Raw genomic sequence first — 26,877 nt, forward strand, 5'->3', positions numbered from 1 at the left:
TAGAATAAAGTAAGATCGTAATGTCGTAATGAAAGCGATAATGTATGCAAAAATAACTTTTATTGTTAGTAGTCCGCCATAAGTGCTCTTATAAGGATGGCCAAGTGAGTACTTTTTCTGTGGAGTCTAATTAGACTATAAATAACAAATACACTTTGATTCATCTCATCTAATAGGTGCAATGGATATACCATTAATGTGTATTATCGAATCCAAGTTGTTATGCTGTTAATCAAACATCGATAGCACACAATCAGATTACTGTGTCCATAAAAAGTAGCCAACTAGCCATTTTCACACATATTTCTTGAAATTTATACGACATAAAAATGTGAAAAATAAATAATACGAAGAAGCAAAACTATAAAATAATAATTTATAGAAATAATTCATTATTTTTGAACATCCCACATAACATTTTTGTGGCAATCGTGTTGAACGTGGACATCACTATTCACGGCCTTGAGTTGACGAATTAGCGCCACCTATTTACAAAAATGTGTATTTGAGAATTGTGTAGCATGCTAGTGTGTAATAGAAGTTCCGTTACTTCATACTAGATGTCACTACTATTATTTCTCAAAATAAAAATAAAATATAAAATAGAATTCTAGATGTTATAGTAGGTAATTAGATTTTGGTGATAAGAGTGATGCCTTATTTCCGCACTTTTTGTACGTCTGTTTTACTCACTTCGGGCAACAGACGTTATCGAATCGAGTAGCATTGAAATCACGGCACAGAAAGAATCGGATCGAAATGGAGACGTTAGTGCCTATTTTATCCGGGTTCATTTTCATTTGACAAGGCTCATTTTCATTTGATGCTGCTTTATGGTCTATAGCTCACGGGTCCAGCTAATCTGACTCGTTGCTTTAGCTAATAACTGTATAATTTTCTATGCCATCTTACCCATTGACAGGTAAATAATTAAGGACTTACCAACCTACCTGCTTTTCTGTAGACTCGTAGAAGTTCTGAACACCAAACTGAACTCACTACCTACCTATTTAAGTAGATTTATGTATGTGAAAAGTTATTATTAGAATATTAGTAGCTATCTATTCTATGTGCCTCGTTATCGTTAAGGACCTAATGCTAAAGAGCATGGATATTGTCGGGATTGCTAGAACTTACATTTTACCTATAATACCTACGTTAAGATGAAGAAGACGAAGACGACGAAGACGGAAGACGCTGGATGCAGGACGCCTCCAACAGGTACCTACTTAACTGTGGAGATCTAAGGGGGAGGCCTATGTTCAGCAGTGGACGTCCTATGGCTGAGATGATGATGATGATGATCACGTTATAGGTAGGCCCTCACCATGCCCTCATCATTATGAAGAATACCTTTCCACTCTCTGGGTGGTCAATCTGCAGAGATTAATAACACATTTTCCTCTGTCATGAGTAGAATAATAATGAACAAATCAGTCCAAAAATGCAACAGAGGTCATTATTTATGAAGATTCCTAAAAAGGCTGCGTGTTGTATGGTAGGACATGCACCTATTGTGGTGAAGGCCGGATGGAAAAAATAATTGATACCTATTGATGGGTAGGTACAAAGGGACCTATCTACGTGTAATAGGTAGGCCTCTAACATTATGTTTGAAATAAACCTTCATGGATACTTATCCAATTTTTCATAAATATCTTAAGGACCAATGGGCTAGGTATCTAACACTGAAATTATTTTTGTTCAAATATGATCAGTAGTTCCTGAGATAAGCGCGTTCAAGCAAAGAAACAAACTCTTCAGATTTACAATATTAGTAGGTATACTTAATACCAACAGCTTTCTGCTAAGTGAATGAAGTGATCGATTGAATAAAGCGCTTTGCAAAATTATCATTCTTCTCGCACATGGCTATAATGTCGACACTGGATAAATATTAAGTAGGTTCACGTGATTTATACTACTGTATTACATAATAATTAGGTGTTGCTAAGTTAATTTTGTATGAAGATCTTCCATATAAACGGAAGAGAGAAAACGTTTTTTAAGCTAGGTACACGAAAAAGTTGTTAGGTCATTGACCTACGTCGGCCTGTAATTTTCACCATGATAAAAAATGACGAGCGGGACGTAATTCTATTGAATGATAAATTAATGAAACTTTTGTATACAGTATACCTATTTATTTTACTTTTTTATGTAAGTAGGTACCTACAGTTAGGTGTGGGTATAATTTTTGAAAGAAAATAAAAAATTGAGATGGTACCACATACATTTATTTATAAAAGGCACGTAATTCATCCAATTAAATATAAGGAGCTCTGTGTTGACCACAATAAATTATCCTTGATGGTTTTATACTATTTATTTTGTATGCAGTCGTTGTTGTAATTTAATAAAAGTTTTTGTACCAAATGTTAAGCCTCGTCCGACTCGATAAATCACAGTTTATTGATTAGAACTTAAAAGTAGGCATTGTTTAAATAAAACATATATAGATACTTAAATAAAAAAATAGAAATAACTAAAATTATAAAATTTTATGACTAGTCAAAAAACTTTGGTAAATTATATCTATTCATTATTTTGGCTTTTAAATAAAATTGAAAATTATAATAACACGTACTACGTTTCTATAAAAATCATTACGATCACATTAAAATTTCTACATACAATTTTGGGACAAGGAACTACAAAAATTAGGCAATCAATACATACATAGATATTTAAACTAAACCAAAATACCTACAACATAAACTTATTCTACATAAAAAAAAATAAACCAAAGTGACAAATTCCACAAATAAATAAACAATTAAGTAGTGTTGCGAAAATACCATCTTTGATTTCTGGCAGCCTAGTACTTCACTTGCCAAGGATGATTTTGCGAGACGCGCCAAAGTTCTGGCCGGATTGGTTGGCCAACTTGTTGGTGCCAGCTTGAAGACCAATGACGGCATTGCCAGCACGGAGCACATCTTCGCTGAAGTCACGTCGGTTCTCCTCAGCAGGCCTGGGTCCTAGGTAGGGGCCGCGCCATTCCGGGTGTTTGTATGCCTGAAAAACAAATGTGAATTATTAATGTAACCTCGTCTGTCAGTTTTTGTTGTGAATTATGTTAATTGGATGTCTAGTATTTGAAATAAGGTATCGTACCTATCTTCCAGAGAATAAAATCTAAGTACCTATATTTTGCAGTTGAAGAGTGTGTTTGAATGCCGTAATCTATAAAAATTCTGGGTAGATTTGAAAAACTTTCAGTGTTAGATAGCCTATCTATCGAGGAAGGGATTACTTGAATCCAAGTGATCCCTTCCTCGATAGATCCAATCCAAGTGCGTAAAGTAGTTCTAATGTGGGTAAAACCGCTGGCGGAAGCTAGTGACAAGAAAAAGTTGGAACCTACCGTCCTGCCAAGAGCGAAGATGGTTTGTGTGACGAGAGCGATGTTCTTCTGGTCCCAAAGGTCTGTTGTTTGGAAGAGGTCGACATCAGGTACTCCGTACTTCACACACGCTTTCTGGAATCTATAAACAATGACATTATGTTATTGCAGGAAAGTCTTTTATAACTATCGAAGTAAAATTGCACAGAAAAGTTGTTTAAAATAAACAAACAAAACATGTGAATGGTGACGGAAAAGTTTGAAGGCTAACTAAAAGTTTTGAACGAGATATTTTTTCCGTGTAAGTAGTAAACCTTCAATTTCGATTTTGATGTTGAAGCAGGAAACCAGTAGAATGGAAATAAAATAAAACCTAAAAGCAAGTTACAAGCCCATATCCTGATGTGTCACATATGTATCGATACAGTTAACTTTGTGTCGTGAAGGTAAATATTATGTTGGCAAATTCAAAGAGTTCTCAAATCTTCGTTCAATCCACATTCATCATCTATGCCTGGCCTTTTCCTAAGTATTTGGAGGTGGGATTCCAGTCTAGCTGGATGCAGCTGAGTACCAGAGTTTTACATAGACTGACTGCCTTTCTGACCTCCTCAGCCCAGTTACCCAGGCAACCTAATTCTCCTTGGTAAGATTGGTGTCAGACTTGCTGGCTTCGGACTACCTACCCGTAACGATTGGCGAAAATGTTTAAATGACCCCCAAATTAATTTATTTATCCTTCTTAAATACTTACTGGTTAATATTATCCATGTACTTGTAGTCCCCACCAGAGACGTTGACTTTGGTGATGATGCCAGGCTGTAGACGGTTCATGAGCTTGCACAGGATGATACCGTCGCGAAGAGCCAGTTCATAGGGCATGTTGGGGAACCTCTCGCCGATCACCGCCTCGATCCATTGCTGGGCTTCTTGCTCCTTCTCAGGCTCACGCTTACCAGCACACTGAAATGGATAAGACAAAAGTTGAGAACCAACGATGAACGATATAAGAACCAACGATAACAAACAAAGAAAAGATAATACGATGTTGATTGTTTAAGGGGCATTCTAATTTCCATTCATGTTGGTAAGAAAGTGGTAGTACTTGATGAAAACAATGATACGATAACTACACTATCATAAATTAAGTACCTACCTACCTAAACAAACAATAGCTGCACAAATATAAATAAATACTATTATTAGTCAAAATTGACCTTAATTTAATCTGCACACTTTTAATTTAAAACTACAGTTTTTGTGTTAACTTGAAATCAAGTACTAACTTTGAGTTAATTTAAATAATGTTTGTTGATTATTTTTTTGGAAAAACAAATTGACGTATTCGCATTATGATGATGATGATGTCCTCCTAGCTAGAGGTTTCCGTTGACAGAGCTATTTTAATACCGGAGGGTTTTAAGATTTAAATGTACCTAGTAATTAGTCTTAAAATAGGGAAATGGGTTCCTGTGGTGTGCTTTGCTAGTACATTTTTGTACCTGAAAAAGTACCCACAGTAATTTAACATTACACTAATAGGTAAACATTGTTGGCATGTAAATTGTACCTCGTACCTCTTCTTAAATCTCATTTTATTCAAAACACGTTCAAGTTTTTGCAATTCAAATGCTAAGCACAGGACATCTATGGCCGATAATTAATGTGAAGACAAAAGATATTTATTTGTCCTACAGGTCATCATTTATGTCAAGCGCCGGCGCACAATCGGTAGTCACTGATAACGCTCCGATTGATACAAACCTTGACTTTCATTTGTTTTTATATATTAAGTTACGTTAACAAAAATACTGTATTCATTGAGTGCAACGTGGAGTGCATACAAGTACCGCGTAAACATTATTTGTGATTATCCAACTTTGCAAGTTTTAAAAATGTTGCTCATAATTTTATGTTCCGTGCTATTATATTCTGCGGTGAAAACTCATCCCTTTATAATGCTCTTCTTATTTTTCTACGTGCCAAAACATTTTTCTTTGACATTTTAATGTTTAATTTTTATTGTTGTTTTAGTTTTTATCAATAGTTTTTTATTAGTATTAATATTTTGGTAAATTCAGTAAGTGCGCTTGGTGGAATAATTAGACAAATAAGGATTGCTTGAATAAGGTACGTAAAAATAAGTATTCTTGTCAATTATTTATATTTATTTGGTCTGCAATTTTTCTTTACCGTTTTAAAGAAAGTAGAGAAAATCTAGGACCTTAGGGCCAGGAACCAATAAGGGAAAGATTCGGTCTCCTGAGAATTCTATGAAAAGCTATGCGACAGTAACTCCGTCTCTCTGTGTTAGGAACACAGATGATATTCTAGGACCTGAGAAAGTGCATAGGCTACTTTTTAGATTGGGAGGGAAATAGTTCTCTAGGGACTCGGTTGGAACCACGAGGAATCGCTAGTAAAGTAGGTATACATCATACAAGGAGGTACTACAATAGTACCTAATAAAAATTATCATTAGAGTAGGCAGGTAATGTGTTTTTTATTCAGCGTTTAATGTGCATATGACGTTGGTACCTTTTCAAACAACAAGAGGCTTATGACTGTTATGAGAGAAGGTTGATACAAGGTCTCATTTTCATAAATAACTCATCTGTGACTCTTGTTATGAATATTTCCAATGACAATTAAGATTTCAGTTTACAGGTAAGTATAATGTACATAGGTATTATGACGTTTTATTTAGGTATGTTAAATTATTAAGTATCTGAAAAAAGTTATAAGAGAAATGGCTATAACATTTTTGTACGAGTCTAATCAAATTGGCCATTTAATGATAATGGGTTTTCACCTAATGGGCGTTACTCAAACCTAAAAATTAAAAATGTTTATTCAAATAAGGCTGATAAATCAGCACTCTTCGAACGTCAAAAACAAAAGAGAGTCCCCAAAACGCTCCACCGTTAATCTCTTCCTACGTGGTAATGTAGGGAAGACGTGGCGCACGCAACAAACTCCCCAGCAAGGATAGGTAGAAATGCAAAGATTCCTATAAAGATATTATATTCTTCAAAGCAACCGGTGATGCAACAAGTTCTGAGTTACTTTTGACCACATCGTTTGAACAATTTGGAATGCATTTTTTGCGCCAAACAATGTAACAATGGGCAGACAGACACTAATGTAGAGGTATTGCTATGCCATACACCTACGTTATGGTTGTGGTATGGTGCTGGGAAGTGGCCATAAACACAATAGCTATGTTAACCATAATAAAATTAATGTAGACCTATAGCCATAGATCTAATGTTCCTTTGTAATCAACTTCTTTTAAGGACACGTTTTTCTTTGATATATTAACTCTTTAGAATTTTTACACAGAGGTTGATGTCTCAATGACCCTAATAATGATGACACTCAAGAAGGACCTTTTAGAACTCAAATTTAAAAATCCTCTATTTTTGAAACGGTTGGAATCGTTATTTTATTTTCATCTATCGTTTGACTTTGTCGTGTTTTTAATGCAGTATATATTTTTTAGGCATACACAGTGTAGTTAGGTTCCACGAAAAAAAACACAGAGTTTGGCATCGTTGATAGCTCATGAACGACACCACTAACCACAATAGATTGAAAAAAAAGTGAAGGGTTTGCATTTTCTGAGCTTCATTTTAACAACGCCACCTGTCGAGTTTAACTGCAAGTGAACGGCGTTAGTTAAGTGATCACCTTCACGTGCTATATGAGTTGCAACTGCAGTCTCTAAAGGCTCTCAGAGCATAGAAACCTGTACCTACATAGTTTCAAACTGGTACACGAGGTGGCAGCTCTATGGTGAATTCCGAATACTGGGACTCTTCTATGATCTAGGCAGAGAAAAATTTGCTGAAACCGCATTCGAGATACCTAGACGGGATACTTACTCAAAACTTCGATGATTTATAAAACAGTTTGTAACATAATTCCTTCATTTCAGTATAGATTCTTAAGGATTTATTTGGCTTTTTTTAGGTCGTCGAAGAATGTTAAAAATATGTAGGTAGGCTCTTCGAATTTTACATTTAATATCTTAGGTATTTTAGCACTCAAATGCTTAGCTGTATTAATCATGGCACAAGAACATTTACAATTACATACAGTTATTTAGCTTATGTCTCTGGTTAAGGCCAGTGACTGCAATTAGGGCCTAATTGCATTTGATACCGGCTCAGGTTAGGACCTTCTATATCATTCTCGAATTCTGTAACCTTAAGGCTTAATGCATTTCAAATCTTGGTTAGCGCAAAGCTACGCCAGGCTGAAGATGAAACTAAAGTTTTTCAATTGAATTGGTTAATTAATGCAATGAATATGATATTTTGATAACTAAAAGTGAGCCTTTGTATTATTGTTTAACTTTTTAAAGCTTCTATTCAAATGGCTAACATATTTACCTAGTGTACCTGCTTATCATCATCACATCACATTGCTGAATAGCTCTAATTAATATTTGCGTTTGGTTGTATATGATTCTAGATATTCATTAATTGTCTTCCAGAGAAGGAAAGACAATTCGACAGACATTTGTTTGCGTAAAGCTTTTCAAAAACAAATTAATTTTACTACCAAAAACTGCATAATATGGACAAGATTACGAGAATTTGATACCCCAGGGGTTTCCCGCAACTCCGGATGTGCTTCTGCGCTTGGCTGTTTGCCAACTCGGCTTACATTTATAGAATAGATTGAGCATCTTCCGACGTAGGCATAAACAGAGCCATATTCATAACCCGTGTAAGTTGTCACATCTGTATGTTGTTGTGTCTGTAAATCATTTAGTCTATGTTTGGCTTTGGAGAGCTTGTTCGGAGAATTTGTAGTATGTTCGGTGCATTCTGTGTGCATATGATGTTGAACATGATTTTAGATATAAGGGTTTTTATAAGATGTTCTTAGGTCTTGAAATAGCAACAATGTCAAAGTTCACGATAATTATTTACTTCGGTGTAAAAATATCTAGGAGGACGCCTGTTGTAAAAATAAGTGGGAGTTGATAAATGGTAGGAAATCGGAAACCATTTTCTTTTTGATAAATTAATCGTACAGTTTTTTCTTGAAGAATTGAAAAAAAATTTTTGAGTTTTCCGGAGACTGATTGACAGCATCCGACAGGAAACTAATAGTCGTTAATTTAGAAACTATTCTAAAATACTCGATCAAATAAACATTTAAATTCTCGAAAAAAAATCAGTTGGAGAAAAAATTCTCAATAGAAAATGAATGGTTTCAATTTCAAATGAACAAAGAAAGAGAGCAATAACCTACGAGCTATGCCAAGCTCATAAACAGTAAAATTATTAGAACACTATTTTCAAGGATATTACATTACACACAATGCTATTACTTTTAATGTTTCATTCGTGACTACGACAAGAACAAAGATTCTAATGGTTTCAGTAGTTTATTAAAAAAGTCTATCAAAAAAGTTCAGTGTGGACCCACCCTGCAGCTAGATAAAAATCTCTATTAGATACTGAGACTGTAGAGAGTACTGATTTTTTTTGCAGTTAACAGCTGACAATTTTAAGATAAAATAGTACCTATATTAAAATTGACTGTCAAATGCACAAAAACGGTCAGACTATAGGTTTCAATTCCTGAGGGCGTAACAGACATTCCGATAAAATTACAAAACAAACACTTTAAGTCGTTTTCTTTGACATATAACCATTGATATTTTGTATATCAATGCAAAATATCAATGGTCATAAATAGGTCTATACCTATAGTTATCTTATAGAGGCACAGAAACATATATTATCCATTACTAAAAATCGATTACACCTCTTTAGAAACAGGATCTAGATCTCCACGCACGATTGACGTTAAACTGTGACGTCACGACTGCTAAATTTAAAATCAAATCGTCATTCGTTCAAAAGTGATCCAATTTTATGTGCGGTATTAAACGCATAACCCGCTTTACATTATGTATTAAACAGCTGTTTTGTAGCTAAGCTCTTTATTTATAATACTATCTTCGCCACACGGCACTACTCGTCAGTTTTACATGAAATGTTAGTAAGAATTAAGCCTGATGGCAGTCTAAATTATAATCATATTGGGAATTTAATTTTTTTGACAGTTTTGCCGACGTTTTATGTTTCAGACGACTGAGTTAGGCACTCTGGATGACCGCAGACATTATTACTCGTATTAATATATAAAAAAAAAATAAACAATGTACTTACAGACGCAACCACAAACGAAAATATACCTACTGGAAAATTGTGTGACTGAAGTGAATGTTGAGGTTTTTTTCATACGACTTTCCGCTGTGGTTGTTGTTCACATGGTTCTAATGATAGAGAATCTGACAGATCTGTTATTAATGTTTTCTAAGAAACTTATTTGTTTGCGTATAAATATTTCTTGCTTACATTAAAACATGTGTGAAAATTTGTTTTTCAATGTTTCCTCGAATGCAATTGTTTTCAACGTAATTTGCATTCGAAATTTCAGATAGTAACACGAATTAAAAGCAATAGAATATAAGTAATTTATTTGTTATGAAAAATATTTTCTTAAATAACATCATTAGCCGAGTTTCTGAAAGTAAATCATTGAACCATGTCCGGTTGTCCTAAAAATTTGAAATAATGAACCTCATCATATTTATAAAATTCATAGGAAATATTTTTAACGCAAACATCTCACAAATTACTCTAGGTTTTTGCGAAACAGAGCAAAGGGCAAAGATATAATGATGATTTAGTAGCTATTCAATGGTTCCGAGTTGCTTCTTCCAAATTCCAAAGATAAGTAGATACATAGACTATAGTTAAGTTACAACCACTAGAACAAATAATAAGTCTATGTTTGATGAAGTCCAATCCGTTTTCAATATCCGTAGAGGCAGAATAAAATATCCCCATTATTAACCAAGAAAACCTACACAGCCACAACAGATGTACCACCATAAATTACAGTTACCCAATAATACAAAGATAAACAATTGAATACAAAGAGCAAAAATGGACGTCTGTTTATTCGATAGCAACCGTGGGCCGACCTCATGAATGAAAAGGGTTTATAATCGTCTTTTATTCAACGGTAGCTTCTTCATGATGTAAATAACGTTGACGCCATGTTATATTTACGTATATTATGTACGTTACGAAGTCTGTGAAGATCTGGTGGATACTCCCGCCCCCGCGAGCCGGCTTGGGCGGGCGGAGTGCACTGCCTACAGTCCACTAGACGATCTCGAAGCGAAAGCTCGTTTTACTAGTGTTAATACAAAAAGTTTAGTGACATTTTGTAACATGGCTGTACGTATCGTTTAGACTTTACACTGTTTTACACTATACACTAATCATTTCCTAATTGCCTAAAAGTTTAATCATGTTTTCCTTATTTAGATTTCTGCATTCTTGAGCATATTTTTTTTACCACCAACTTTTAGATCACCAACTTTACACTTTTCTAATTATAAAATTCCTCCTTCATTTAATAAAAAGCATAAATTGCCTTCTATTCCTATTACTGCACTTTCATCAACGTCTCCGCTATCTGTTCATACATTGTAGTTAGTTATTGAACATAATATCTACATACTAAACATTTATTGACTCAATAACACAACAAACTAAGCATCTTAAAAGTTTGTTTTACAATACATTATAATAACACATTCGGCGAACGTTTGATGACGTCAATAGTTTTAGAATACTTTAGATTAATGACCGGCGCGCGCGCAGCTGTGTGCCGCCCATCATATCGCTAACCTGCTGTAGGTTACTCTTAAAAGCTTTCCAGATGTACCCCATCTCGTCCGTAAGGGATAACAGCGATCTGTTTCGTAAACTGAGCTATTTTCGTCGGTGATGCTGGAATCCGCCCGCCCGCCATCAAACGACTTGGCACTGGAGCGAATGTTTTACGGCCTCCGTTCGAAACTTGCAAGTTTCGATTTTTTCAAACGTAATTTATGAGCGTAGTAAAAGTCGAGTAATGCTATTTCATGCCCTCGTTATGCTCCCTAATTTTCCAGTAGATATTAAACTGGATCTTGTTAGTACTGGAGAGGAAATCTCTAACAAAGTATTCTTCTTTCAGCCCAGAAACAAGGAACAAGAACAGGAGGTCCTGAACTGGATCAGCGCTGTCATCGGAGAGCCTCTCCCCAGCGCTGCCTATGAAGACTACCTGAAGGACGGAGTCATCCTCTGCAAGCTCATCAACAAACTGTCCCCCGGATCCGTCAAGAAGATCCAGGAGAGAGGAACCAACTTCCAGCTTATGGAAAACATTCAGAGGTAATCATAAAATTTTGTCTTCCTAGCGAAATGTAAACAAGAAACAAGCAGAGTCTGTTGCCAAAATATGACAGTCATGTTTAAAAGTAACGTTTTCATTTAAATAATTGTTTCGAGACAAGTCCTAGAAATAGTTGTTTTTAATATGTATCTATTAACGATATTTTCAGGTTCCAAGCCGCCATTAAGAAGTACGGAGTGCCTGAAGAAGAAATCTTCCAAACCGCTGACCTGTTCGAGAGGCGTAACATTCCTCAAGTCACCCTTTGCTTATACGCTTTGGGAAGGATCGTAAGTATTTTTTCCGTAGCTGAACCAAACTGAAGCAGAAATTATCAAAAGAGTTTTTTATTAAATTCTATTTTGATATTTCCAGACCCAAAAGCACCCCGAATGGACCGGTCCTCAGCTCGGACCCAAGATGGCTGAGAAGAACGAGCGTACCTTCACTGAGGAGCAGCTTCGTGCTCACGAAAGTGAACTGAACCTCCAAATGGGTTACAACAAGGGAGCTTCCCAGTCAGGCCATGGCGGTTTCGGCAACACCCGTCATATGTAATTCTCTATCAACAGCTCATCGCTTCTTTCCCACAAGCTTGCCAATGAGACCAGCCGAACATTTCGGTGTAAAACAGTATTTTTATGAATGTCAAATGAAGGTCGAAATTACATGATTTGTATTCTCTTCTAAGTCAATTATGTCTGCAGTGCTTAACAACGTCAAAGATTGTGTGATAGTGTTAAATTATTACTATTTAGTAATTAGGTAGGACCTATTATAACTCCTAACAGCGCTATTTTCGATAAGTCTTTTTTACCGATATTTTATTTGTAAATATTTAACTTTATCTAATAAATATCATTTGTAAGTAATTGTGGTTTCTTTATTATCCCGCTACAAAAGACAATCTAAAGCGCGTGAGGATATATTGTAAGATAAAAGTGAGATTGAGTGAAATAGGAATGATGAGAGATGATGAGAGAGATATGTATAATTAATGAAATTAATAATTTAAATATTGTAAATGGACAAGAAGAAGCACATTTAACATGTAGGCAATATCAGAACCTTAAAAAAAAACATGTCACATCAGTAGTTGGCAAGTACTTGTAGTTTATGATGATAATATGGAAATATTTTATAATTTTGGAATGAGTTCATCCCTGACGATCTTACAATTAGTAACAGGCTAGACCAAATACCTTACAATGTCTAGCAATAGAAGTTACCTTCAGTACCAATTTTATGACAACTTTATGACTTGCTAAGAATTATTACCTACCTAGTAACCAATCCATCATACGCACTGCGCATGTGCCAAATTTCCTAGTTGACAGCTTGCAGAATTATTAGGATGCAAATAAAATTAATAATTATGCATTTGCATTTAAGTGTTACCTAAATTAAGATCAGGATGATAATTATGATAGGCTGAGTGTAGTAAGGTTTAAATGGAGTTAATTATTTGAATAGATCGAAAGCGTTAAAATTTTTAAATACTTCACATAGGTGATAGGTCTGTTATTATGATTACACTTTTGTGGAGTGTCGAGTCTCATCATCAGACCAATATTGTAAAGGCTTCCAAAGTACTGATTCGATTCGAAAAATTCATTCACTGTTAGGAAGTTAATCACCGGGTGACATACGCTGTATTTTATAGGTTCAGAAAGAAGTTCCCCCAAGATGTGGGTTACCACGAGAAACATATCCAAAATCTCATCCTAGTCAAACTACATTTCTTCCACATATCAAAACATAACACATCTAAGCTACTATTTATGTATTTCCTTTTAATCGTTATTAATTGCATTTCGTCTAAAGGTCCCAAGTCATTGACATCGACCACTATTTGTCATTGCTTTGTTTCCATAATCACTAATCTCATATTAAAAGATTAACATTTTCATTCACAACGAAAATCTAATCCAGGGATACTTATAGATGTCATTTTTACCTACGATTAATTGTAGGTAATCCTTTAACTAATCGGACGAATAGGTCATGAGAGTTAATCATAATTTGAATACTGTTGGTATCGTTGGTATGTCTAATTTTGAAGGGTTCGCTCCAAAGGTCATTTAAATCACCTGACTGGAATTCGTCATTAATACATATAAGGTTATCAAACATTGTCGTCTGATTGATTATATTATTATACTCCGACTTGTGATAACGTATCTCATTACTAGATTTATCCAGAACTTAATATACAAAAGACGCGATAATAGTAAACATTGTTATTATAAAAACAATAATGAAACCAATCAATAATAATGAGAAAGAAATGTTACTTTAAAATATTGGGTTGGTGTTGGAAACGAGTGTCTCATCTATTCATTTCAATCTTCGTCCGTCTAAAATTGTGCCAGATAAATATATATTCGAAATAAATAGATTAAAGTGCTGTAACATTTTGTGTTTTCTAAACAAATTCAAATTCCGAACAGATTTTTAATTTATTTGTCTCATCCGGCAGACATTTTTGTGGCCAGATATATTTTATTTATTTTCTTCTCTGATTTTCTTAGGCGTTGTTCTTTCAAAGCTTTCAATTAAAGTGATCGAATTAATTCGAAAATTAAAACAAAAAGGCACGTATTACCATTGAAGAACAAGCTACCATTGGCTATTCTAATGAGATACATGATACATATTAAATTAGGTAATCAGAGTGCATTTAGTCAAAATTGATTTGTCCAAACCTAGCTTTTTCACAAAAATCTGAAACATGGTGTCCTATAGGAAGTTCTATGAAATACCAGCGTCCAATGTCACAGTGTGCAATACATATAATTTACAATGGCACACAAGTGTGCGCCATTTTGATTATTATTAACATTTTAGCGCAAAGACATAAGGAGGTCGTTCAACCTCTATTCATTCTTGAATCTATGCAAACTTCGTGTTTTTGTTGTGATCTTCAGAAAATAGGTGGTCTTGGAAATAATAGTCTCATACATTGTATGTTTGTGGCTTTGCGATGTCGGTAACAATATTAGGTTAAGTGTTTTATAGTTAAAGTTAAGTGATAAATTCAAGAGTTAAGTCATGATTTGTTTTTGTGCTGTAAAACCGAAATGTTCCACCAAATTGAACACTGACGATGTTAACTATAGGTATCAGGCATTGATTATCTTAATAAGAGCGAGAGATCCTTTTAATGCACAAACAAACATCCTTTACTAGAAGATGAACTACTCCTACTTTCCCCCTATTCCAATACACTACACTTCTACAATTTGCTGCTAGCCTAGTCCTTGCTAAGTCATCTGCGAACAGGCGTGCAAAGTTTCAGTAGCTACTATTTATTTCACGCCAGCATTAAAGTGCTTCTGTATATAACTATAAAAATAAATAAATTATTACATCAGTTAGCTAATGTTCCAGAAAGAGTAGTTCCATCATCCGAGCGTGGGTTCGACGTTACTGTGAAGATTGTTTATCTTGATCCACGGCCAAGATCCGAAGCCGCTATTGGATTTATCCTCACGACACACGACACCTTGACATTACGTATTATATTTAAGAACTAATTACTTGTAATTACTAGACATTTCACCAAGGTCAAGGTAATTTTCAAGGTATACGCCAAATTTCTAGTTAAAGTGTGATAATTACAACGTACCCATGTGGATACAACAATGTTGTTGCTAGTATTTTGGCAATGGTTCAACTTTGGCATGTTTTGGGTTCGTTTATAAAAAGCTTTACGTTGTACACGAAGGGATTTACAAGTTTACACTAACCGGGTAAATCTCTTGACAACAACACCGTTTTAGAATATTCTTAAAACATTTCAGCATCGTTGCGTAACATTACCGTCAGATTTTCAGTAATTTTCCTATTAGAGGAATTATTTACCTCATTAAGCGAGTTAACAATCAAATTAGCATTCCATTTTGAAATATTATCCTATGCTCCAATTTCATAAATTATTAGAATTAATAAATGTATTTAGTCTAGACTCATGGTCTACGCTAATAGTAAAATTGCAAATTATTCGGTTTCGCAAAATAAGTGTAATCATTCTTTGCTAATATTAAAAATAAATCGCGGGTAACATCTAGTACCCATTAATATAAATTCCGCAATAGGATTGTACTTGCTGGGAAGCTCATGGATCAAATGAACTATGAACAGTGCTAATTGAAATCATTTGCGGTATAATATTGCCTTAGGCGTTGGTATTGGTTAAATGATGCTTCTTGTAGCATTCCAAAGACTCCGTTTTTCATGAGGCTCCAATTGGAATTGTATCCTATTTTCCTATGTAAAGTAATGAGTCAAATCTTCTCTGGTATCATATTCGTCTAGTACTAGATCGCCCTCTCAGTTATTGCAAATTAGTGCAACGATTACCTTTCCTTCTAAGGTATGATCAGTACTATTATTTCACAACGACCAACCTCCTCTAAATGTCTAGCGCCCGGGTAACTGGTACCACGAGTCGTATACTGGTGGTTTACTAAACTGCACCGATTGCATCTCACCCACGGGTCAAAGTCGTTCAGCGACCGCGAGGACAAACCCAAGAATTATTATAAAACTCTTAAGAAATATCCTAGACGAAAATAAACTTAAAATGTGTGGAACTGTTGATGTATCTACTTGGCTGAAGGTTGTTTATGTTCTGTTAACGCAAATGTATCATGATGACATTTCAGTTAGAGTGTCTGAAATGAGAATTATTTTTATGCTCCTTTCTCTTTTTTCTTCGCCGTTAATTTTGTCTATGTCCCACATAGTTGCGTTGCTCGATGACCTGTTTGTCCCTTTGCACAATTCTACAGCATGAGGTCAAACACATACCTATGTGAGCTTGTCTAGTTTATTTCACGCTAGAAGCTACATTGTTTGTTTTGAACGCATAAGTGAATACGAATTGGCTAATTTTACTAGTCCAGCGTAAAATTGTTTGGAAATATTCGTTTTCCAATTTTTATGAATTACTTAAGCTACGCTCGGTTGTTGTCCAAATTATATAATGTTATTGAACAACTAAATGTGGATTTCAGCATTGTTTACTTAAAGTGTCCTAATGCAGGTCAGGGTCGGGACCCTTAGTTTGTTAGCTTCATTTTTCTTACGATTTCGAAAAGAAATGACATTATCATCTGGAGGTTTTATTTAACTCACTTCAGCAACACTAACTTGTAGCTACTAAACTATCTTTATGTAATCTTGTATTACAATCTTAATTATTTTCATCAGTTCTAGGAAGCACGATCCAGATTTTAGTTTAAGTTATTAGTCTTTTTGTTCTTTTTCTTGAGTCTTTTATGTCATCGGCATGCAATGATATAAGATTCACTTGATAATGTCATCGTAACCTCTCTATGGGAAAAGAAGTTGCATCATAGCTTTTTATAGGCAGAGAGATGCTTTTATAGATCAAGGTGACGTTGAGGAAAAAAATACTAGTTTATTTGCATGTTTACATTTATCGATCTCGGGACTCTTCGCTCACGTCATTATCATAAACTGCAAAATGTAACACGATAAAATAATGAGTGTGATTCTTATCAATAAAGACTAAATTATCATAATCTAGACACCATAGCTATCTGAGTTCAAGGTAATCTAGTAATATCACGACATCGTAACACATTTGCGATTCTAGTAGAACTAATGTGCGATGAATATTTAGCAATGAATTAGGGTTACGCAAAGTAAAGAGCAAATTATAAAGCAAGTTGTATGATCTTTACGAGTATCAAGAGGGTTTGTCTGCAGTCATGTGTTGTAAGGTTGTGCAAAGAACTTGTACGAAAACCATCGCGCGATCGACAGTGACAAAACTCACACGCAACCTCTTTCGAATCTATAGACACACATGAAAACGCAATGTTGAATATGTCTGCTTGTACAAAAATAGCTGCCTCAATTTCTGCGATGCATTTTTTCTCAGTCGTTCGAGCAATATCTCGGAATTTTACCAGAATTGATAGATGGATACCACATGCACCAGATGATACATTTGGTTCAGTCACGTCTAGAATACCAGACTGCCCACCATTGCACTAATTATACGGGTAGTGAAGCATGACGAAAGTAATTTAAGAAGACCTAATTGCAAAGCTATAAAATATAATATTGCAATTAAGATTAAAAATAAACTAGCCAATACTGAAACTATAAATCTATGTACACTATTACCAAACGTTCGGCGTGTCGAAGAAGAGGGAATCGATGTTACGGAACGAATGTAACACTTACTACTTACTACACGTAAGGTCTTAATTGCAAGTCAACTAGTCTATTTAACCTGAACTAGTTATGTGCATGTCTTTGAGGAAATCATCTAGATTTCCTTGATTTCTACAGAAACAGCAATAGCTTCTCCAGCAGTTGTGTAAATGTACCTTTCTTTAGTATCTAATTTCATTGATGTTTTTATCAGAAGTTCCGTAACCAACGTTCAACGGTCTAGTATTCATAGGATCTTTAATCTTCTTATTGTCACTAAGGTTACTTCTATCGCCTTTTGAATATTTTTTCTTCAACCTTCACGTTAGGTTCACTTCTATTTCATTTGTTATTTTCATTAACAAACATTGCTTCACTATTCTCAACTCTATGACATAACCGGCTCCCGGTAGAAATAAAAATAACTCACTTTGAAATTTATATGCATTATTAGCAATATTAACTTGAGCAACGATAAGTTTAAGCTTTATTTACATAGTTAACAATTGCGTACAGCCCCCCTCCTCGTGGCACTGCTGAGGCATGTGGAGACCCGCAGAGCGGGGCCTTAGTATCGCACCACCACCTCGAGCTGCTTGCTCGGGGCACCCTGACTACCTTCCACAACAACAGATGCCGAATCAAAACATGCAGTTTAAATTATTTATAGTGACATTAGTGCTCCACTGTACCACCGGAGAATATTTTAAAACGAAACGTAAGTGTTTTTGTATATAGTACACGCTATTGCATCGTGCCAGTTCATGAGATGGCCTACATGCAGTGTAAAACGTTTTATTTCTGTGATTATCTGGCAATACTGTCCTGGCTTGCCGGTTCTTTGCGTTCCATAATGTTGCTGTATTGCATAAATCGGTTATGGCCGTTATATCATGTAGCGTTACGGCATTTTCTAAGGTATCGATAGCGGAATGATCGAGTCGGTGAGACAATACTCGATTGCAATGTTCAATTAATAAATACTTTTTGCAATAGAACTTTCTCACAGTATGAATTGCTGTAACAGTCTTTTGTAACAGTGCGTCCTTATTTTGATTGTGGGGCAAGTAAAAGTAGTTTAATATTGTTTACAAATATGTGGAGCAAGAAATATTAATTTGTGCATTACAATAAAATACAGCTACAATACTGTTGGTCAGTTCGTTGGCTACGAGTGTACCTAATACCTAGTTGAAATTGAGAGTACAAATTGTTATGTCGGTTAGTTTCAAATGGTACATACCTCTGAAAAAAGACGTGATTGTCTGTAAATCTGTTATTCTAATGTTTGCATACTCTACTGTTGATGTTAATCTTTGAGCAGAGTATAATAACCTGTGTTATGTAATGAAACTTAGGTGTAGCAATGCAAAGATGTTTATCTAAGCTAATAACCCATTTAATGCTGTAGGTTCTGCCAATGGTTCTAGAATCTCTTAGAACATTTTACACAATGCAGAGTTTGCAAAAGCCGGTATTTTGCCTAGGACTCATTATTCATCTGGGACAGAACCATTAATTAAGGTCTGAAATGGATGCACTATATTTAGTACCTCGTTGAAATTTTCTTTGTCAGTTCTTTTTTATTGAGGAAAACATTGTTAACCCCTTTACTACTCGTAGCATCACAGTCGTGCAGATGTCACGGTAACACGCGTACTGTTTTGAATACATTTATTCATGTCAATGTCAAGGTTGTCTAAAAGTGGTTCTCGTCGTGTAATTTCTTCGTTACAACTGCATTTCTCTTTACAGCAGTAGTTCTGGTTTTACTTTTTTCTAATATTAGTGGATTAATTCTTTTGTGTTTTCTTAATTTCAGCTAGTTTCGTGAAGACATGCTACAAAAGTGATCCGAACTTCGAGGATTGCTCGCGGGAAGCCGTGCAGCAATTATTCAATGCGCTCGGTCCAGGTAAATAAAAACTCTTTACATATTTATTGAACTTGTCATTCAGGATTATCAAGAACTTTTCTGACGATAGTTTTTTTTAACTGACACTACAATTGTAAAGGTTAGGTCTGTTGAACTGCAGACCGCTATTGCCGATTGTGTATTTACATTTCGATTTGCATATCTTATCTTGTGCAACTGCTAACCCACTAATACGCAGTCTATAAATAATCAAACCTGTCTTGCTCAATCAAAACATCTGTAAACATATTCGAACAACCGCAGCTTGTAACTGCAATATATTAGAGAAATTACCAAAACAGGCGCAACGCTTTTGATTGGTTTGAGTTGAACACTGTTATTTAGGTACTGTAGTAGCCGGTCAACCAGTCAACTTTGTAGGTAGCTGGCACGCTTTCTGAGTGCCTGGTTCATTGCACAACTGCTCACAGCTGTTCGTGTTTCGCGCCTTGTACGACTGTATGCCACTTGTCGGCGCTGCACTCCTAGTACATTGTGCCCCCACGCGTTTGTTAACGTTTCCACTGTGTTTTGTCATAACACGACTAATTACTTTTGTTTCAAATTAATAATCGGATATTTATAAACTATTTTTATTGGCTAGTTGCGAACATAAACTTGCATCATTATTAATTTAGACTATGTGCAAAATTTAGTCAATACCTAACAATAATAGTAGACTAGAAAATCCTACGTGTAGACAAAGGTTATCCGTTAATTACCTCTTAATTTTCGCATACAAAGAAAGAAACATTTCCCTAAGTGTAGATAAATAGCGAGTATGATAGTGGGCTGGTAGATTCACAAGCCACTGGGCTAGTCACATAGCCTCAATTACGAAACATTTGTACATAACTTGCGGAAAGCGAAAGCGCTATTTCTTCACCATACTCATGTGACGCCTCGAGGTATCAAATATGATTTTATATGGCTTTAGTTGCATTTAATAACAAGACAGTAGAAATGCAGAATATTCACCATTAGTTCCCTAATCTTATCAACAAGAACCACTAGCGACATCTGTACTTTCTTTACACTATTTTTGATTTTAGGTCTACCAGATATCGGAATGGAACCTCTAGATCCCCTCAAAATACCTAAAATAAGGATTTTGCAAGGTGACGGTCCTGTAAACGTTAATGCTGCTCTGGATGACGTCACTGTCACAGGTTTTGGGAAGACGCAAGTGTTGTCGAGTCAGTAAGTATGATCGCTGTGGATTTCTCACACCCTAGTATCGTGGACGACTGTTTGATCGACCAAGTTGAGCAAATTGTAGTCGAGTAGCCCGACTTCTCATTCGATTGTTTCATACCCTGCTTTAATCAAAAGTTTAACCCGGGATGGTTAAGTAACAAATCTATGCTGGAAGTTTATAAAAAATCCTTATACTGATCAACTTTGTAGATACAGCAACAGCAGTTTTAGAAAATGATAATATGTATTTGTTCTCCTATTTTCAGAGTGGATGGCAAAACCTACGATTTTCATACAAAGGTTCGAGTTCCAAAAATAAGAATAGAAGGCACTTATGACCTGAAAGGAAAGATTTTATTAATTCCCTTGGTTGGACGCGGTGTATGTTGGTTTGAGCCGAGTAAGTAAATGGCTGAGAGGCAAGAAATTCTAAATACCTATTCAGTTTTTGATTTCTAATATGTAAATCTCTTTCCAGCAAATATGACAATTGATATTATCAGTGATGTTAAAGTATACAACAAGGATGAATTTGTATTTTTCAATGTCACTGGGGCACATGTCAAGTATGCAATTGGAGGGTTAAAATTACGCATGAACAATTTGTTCGACGGCATTGAGTCGTTGGGTGAGTGTGAAATATTATTTTGTATTGCAGAAACGGATTGAATAAACGTATATTTTAATGGGTACTTTTACATTAGTGCTATATCTTAAGTAGACACTACTACTAGTAAATAGTTGTTAAGAGTTGTTGTAAATTGCTATTCAAATTATTTTACTACTTTGGTAGACCGTCTACCGCCATCTATGTTTTCAACAGCGTAATATAAAAGCGCCATCTGCTATCGAATAGCAATAATAGTTTTAGTAGCTACGCCTGTTACTAGTAGATGGCGTTCATGTGCGAGAATTGTTACCAGACGCTTCTACCTCTGACACTTTATGCTGCCCTAGTACTAACGTGTTACAAATTGCAACGTTGAGACGTTGAGACGTCGCTGTACGTTTGACAACCGCTCGCTCACTGTTGCCAATTTTATTCGCAAGTCCGTTTGAGATCATTATTTGATTAATATTTCTTGCTGACTGGTTGTATGATATATTATGATTTTATATTACATTATTAATCATTGAAAACTACTAAATATGAAGCCAATTAGCTAAATAATGGTCGGAATTATTCAATGAACGAAGTCGCAAAATATTTGCGAGTATTCCTAACCTTGAAGTTTTGTTTCTTAACTCAACAATAGATGGCATTTGAAACATTAGTTTTGTTTGGAATATTATTATTCTTTATTTGTATTATGTAGGTTTACATGGTGGTTTGAAAGCGTTTATGATGAATAGGGTTTGAATAATATGTACTTATTTTGTAGCCTTACAACATTTTTTTCTTTATTTTTCAGAGGAGAGTACTAACGCCTATTTGAATGCTAATTGGCGACCAGTCTCCGAATCTTTGCGGCCGATATTATCAAAGACTATAGAAGATATTTTACTTGGTTTTATGCAAAGATTATTCAATAATTTACCTGGAGATTTCATGATCGGGGACGTGAAAAATAACTTGCCAAGTAAAAAGACGGATAAGAAAGTATAATTATTATAGTTTTAAGTTACAAATAATTATTTAAAAAGGATTAGTTACATTAGGATTATTCAGAAAATGTCTTAACGTAATTTTAAATTAATTCTTAAGTATCTTGACGTGAAATATTATACCTATGTGTATGAGTGTCTGTACAAGTGTACATACCTACTTATTTTACAATACGTATATACTTACTAAAGTATTTCATCGTGATATTTAGGTAAAATACTGTGAAACCTGAATCTCAAACCTGATTAAAATCTATTGGAAACTGAGCGAGATGTATGAAATTCGAATGAAGTTGCGTTAACTTGACTGAAAAATGGTTGTGTTGTGTAAATACTGAAAACTATAAACACCGATTGATTGCAGTTTTATTTTTAACCACCCAATTAGTAGTGCTAAGATTTAATGATTCTATTGCATCCTGTTAGTTTTCTGAAAGTTTGGTAAATAAATAATTATCCTCAGTGAAATTTGACACCGTGCCAAAACGTGGACTTTTACGAAACCACACTTTGTTTACACACCTGTTATTTTCAGGTAGCTAGGCTAAGGTTAACATTAGTCATCAGACAGAATTAAATTCTCCATGGAAATTGTTTAATTGAGAATAAGACAGTTTACATTATTAAAACTCATCCATTCATTGCAAATGTTTGACTACAAAATGTTCAGCATTTGAAGTGTTTGATGACTTATTTGAATTAACCTTAAAAACCATTACAACTCTTGAGACTTTTAAGAAAGGATATTTCATACTTCACTAAAGTTAATAAATGGTAGAGACAGCTCAACAATTTAACTGCGTGTACTTGGGTACCTCAGTATTTATTCTTGTCATGAAAAATAGAACCCGTAAAATCATTAACACTGTAATCCGTCACTCCTGATCCCAAGATTTCCAACCGCAAAATAAAAGTAATAAAATATTTTATTTACCTGCCAAATAGGACGTCCAGGCATTTTGGATCACAAGGATTTTCAAAAAATGTCACTTAGTACACAAAATCACACGCGAGTGTTTCAAGCGGCAATCACTAGATGGCTCTCTCACCAAAGTTGAGAACAAAATAAGCGTTACCCGCTTCTATAAGCTGTTTTATACGCCAGCAAAATTCTATCGATGTAAATACCAGTGCGAAGGAACACGACGCAGAAACGAGGGAACGATCGACAGAAATATCCCCTTACGTGGTCAGTACGTTTATTGTGGAATTTCATCGAAATAAATACATACGATGATAATTCACACCCATGTCTATACTTTTAGGATGTATAAATAGATTTCATCTTGCAAGTTGTTTTGTTCCAATGGAGAGTGGGATATCCACGTGTTGGCATTTCTTGCCATCATATTTCACAGTAATTTCAAAATTTAATGGCTAGAATATCCATAATTTACAATAATTTAAGGTATCTCGGAAATCTGGATCATAAAAATTTCATTTTAATTTTAACAGGGATCTATTTATAATTAGAGAACAAAACTATGCGTTAATATGGTAATTTATAGATAACTATAGTTAATAGATTTTATAGAGACTTCACTCATTTCATAGTAAGTTATTATGATTGAAGCAAGAGTTGTAGGTATCTTCGTGCTCCATAATTTATGTACTGAAAAACTTTCAAGAATGCCTTTCCTCTGGATGATCTGATGGATAAAAAGAGAGGTTCTACTGCAAGTCTGACTATTTAGTTGGTCTAGATTACAGAAGCAGTAAGTATAAAAGTAAATAATTGAATACTAAAGGTGAACATTCAGTGGATCCAGAATTAGCAAACTGTTAGGCCTTTATCTAAATAGTAAATTCTCTTAAGAGCTGAATCACAAGCAAGCAGTTTGATCCCGACCTATATTGAACGAGGTTAATATTTTTCACACTCGCTTTCAAGCTTTACGATTCATATCCGACTTTTATTGATGTGGTAAGATTTTACGCTCATGCATGCACCAATGCTTAGTCATAGATTACAGTGAGGAATCAGCGTACATAACACGAAAAAAGAGAATGATGAAATTAAAAACTAAGCACTAACAACGTACAGAACATTATTAATATGCCGAAAATAATAGTAGCGCTCATTGATAATTCAATTTTCACGTTCTATCAATGTGTAGGTGAACCATAAAAAACTGCGTTAGTGTGCGTTCGCGCCATATCAGTCATCAACATCGATGCATTTATGTTGCACGGTCGGTTCATGCGGTTTTGTGCATCGAACTACTTCTTTATTATGCATTCCTCGTACATCGAGTTCCTGGTAAGACATTTTGTTGCAGCATCTTAACGCGGATCACTCGAGGAGATTATAGAATAAATTATGTGTCAGCTTTACTTGCGAGTCATGCAACTGAATTTATTTCACTTAGTTTAAGATCTATTGTTCTATTAATTTTTTTTAGATACTTTTACTTTTTAATTTTTGGGACTATCACATACATTTTTGGGAAGTATTACCTTAATAAGTAAATTAATTTAAAAAGTTAAACTAGGAGAATCTATCTTCAGAGGAAGAAGAGCAACTTCCTAGGTAATAGAAAGCATAGTTAAGTTCCTTTGTCTATTTCTTACAAAAGTTTTGCTAGTAGTTTTCAGGATTAAATTGAAATTATTTTAATTTAATTCAAATACGCATGAGAGCAAGTGCAATGCAAAAATGACAACTAGATACGCACAAAGACATAACCAGCGGATGAAGGTCGGTCCGGTGAACGACCGACAGATGCGCATTGACCCAGAGAAGGGTGCTCGAAGGGGATAGGGCCCCTTTGGTGTCGCTCACAAAAGGAACGAGCACCAGGGTAACATGAACGCTAGAAGGTTAAGCTGCATACATGCACTTTGCACCGAATGAGCGTGACGTCACCCAGTTCGTGCTGCATTGTTTACCACTGCATTGCAATTTTGTAATGTAATCATTCATTTACTGGTGCTGTTGTATCTCGCAATATTTTGCTCGGTGGTTCGTGCTCTATTTTATTATATAAAATTATAAAGAAAAAATACAGGACACGATTTATAGGGTTTACGGTTAAATACTTGCTTTTATTATAACGGTATTTAACAAATTAATAATGTAATTAAATTAAAAGAAACGACAATAAAGTAATTATAGCTTGGCTGCAAAACTTTTCAGAGTTAAAAAAATAAAATAAATAATTTATCCTGGGAATTTTAGGGCCACCCTATCAATCGTCAATGCAATTTTTGTATTAGTCACATCGCTCCAGAACGTAAATTTTATTTTTACACAGATCTTCCATACTGAACAATAAAATAAAAGAAGTTTCTAGCTTAAAATGACTAACTCAGTCATACATTGACGTATTTGTCCTTACGTCCCACCATCAAAGGTTATTGAAAAACATGTTATATTCGCGTCGTGAACGAGACGTTTCGTTAGTCAGTAAACTGAAATAGGTCGTACTTCTGACCGGTTCAAGGTAGTATATGGGGACAGGAATAGCCTGTGAGTAAACGTCTTAAAATAAATATCATCCCACAGATGTCGTTCGCGCTCCGTTCGCTCGTCTATCGGCACCATCTAGTCGATATTGAGGGCGACACAACCTTAACTCATTAGAGAGACGAAAATATTTTCTTTTGTAATCCGTAATCTCTCAAAAGTTGGTCATAAAAAACGTACCTAGCTATCAGAATATTTTTATTAAAAAAATAATACCTAAGTAACACATCTATGTACCTTCGAATAATAAGTTTTTATTCAAGAATGAAGATCGCTGCTATACCTAATACTTTTTTATAATTTCAAAGCACAATATTTCTAGAATATTCTAAGTCTAAGTTAAGATCAGTGAAAATATGTGTGTAGGTTGTATGCCGATTTTACAAAATGTTTTTTATGAGTCAGAGCTTCTTTTTACGAGGCAAATTGTATTGTATAACCGACTTGGCAGAGTTGGAAAATGTGTTTGCCAGCAATATTTTTAAAAACATTTTTTTTTTCTAAGAATTTATTGCGCTTAGTTTTATTTTCAGACATAATAATGTTGAAATACTTATATCCACAAAAATCACAAATAAAAAAAAAAACGAAAACCGAAATTAACCGTACGGAGCCTTAATTAATTTTTCATTTCATTTTCGTTTTCAATTTATCCCATAAAACAATTTTGAAAGTGGAACGGTGTCACATTGTAATACCAATTCAAAATTATTTCGAATACTTCACTATTGTTATAAACGAATTCTAGAATGCCTACATCATTCGAATTCAAACGTGTTCCAGATAAAAGACTGGCTTGAAAGATTCCTTGATATAAAGAGGTCAGCTATCAAGACAGACAACGAGTCGCGTGGGGCGCCAAGAATGGCACGTTTGGAACGTAGGTGGAGAATCTGGAGC

The 26,877-nt window shown here is 34.9% G+C and overlaps 3 protein-coding genes across 3 annotated transcripts; 2 read left to right on the forward strand and 1 right to left on the reverse strand.

The window, feature by feature from the left end:
• Nucleotides 1-2,219: 2,219 nt before the first annotated feature.
• Nucleotides 2,220-23,606, reverse strand: LOC110370711 (muscle-specific protein 20). Its single transcript, XM_021326617.3, has 4 exons — nt 23,446-23,606; nt 4,101-4,309; nt 3,368-3,488; nt 2,220-3,018 (listed from the first exon to the last, which is right to left on the reverse strand). The coding sequence occupies exons 1-4, from the start codon at nt 23,467-23,469 to the stop codon at nt 2,827-2,829; spliced, it is 546 nt and encodes a 181-aa protein (XP_021182292.1). The 5' UTR covers nt 23,470-23,606; the 3' UTR covers nt 2,220-2,826.
• Nucleotides 10,459-12,477, forward strand: LOC110370712 (myophilin). The gene is made up of 4 exons (XM_021326619.3): nt 10,459-10,617; nt 11,405-11,604; nt 11,775-11,895; nt 11,981-12,477. Exons 1-4 carry the CDS (start codon nt 10,612-10,614, stop codon nt 12,161-12,163), a joined length of 510 nt encoding a protein of 169 aa, XP_021182294.1. The 5' UTR covers nt 10,459-10,611; the 3' UTR covers nt 12,164-12,477.
• LOC110370710 (circadian clock-controlled protein daywake) lies at nt 18,294-23,010 on the forward strand. The gene is made up of 6 exons (XM_021326616.3): nt 18,294-18,512; nt 19,617-19,709; nt 20,762-20,909; nt 21,173-21,306; nt 21,385-21,534; nt 22,319-23,010. Exons 1-6 carry the CDS (start codon nt 18,338-18,340, stop codon nt 22,510-22,512), a joined length of 894 nt encoding a protein of 297 aa, XP_021182291.2. The 5' UTR covers nt 18,294-18,337; the 3' UTR covers nt 22,513-23,010.
• Nucleotides 23,607-26,877: the final 3,271 nt, after the last annotated feature.

This window comes from Helicoverpa armigera, chromosome 13 (assembly GCF_030705265.1).
Source record: "Helicoverpa armigera isolate CAAS_96S chromosome 13, ASM3070526v1, whole genome shotgun sequence".
In the NCBI taxonomy this organism is placed as follows: Eukaryota; Metazoa; Arthropoda; class Insecta; order Lepidoptera; family Noctuidae; genus Helicoverpa; species Helicoverpa armigera.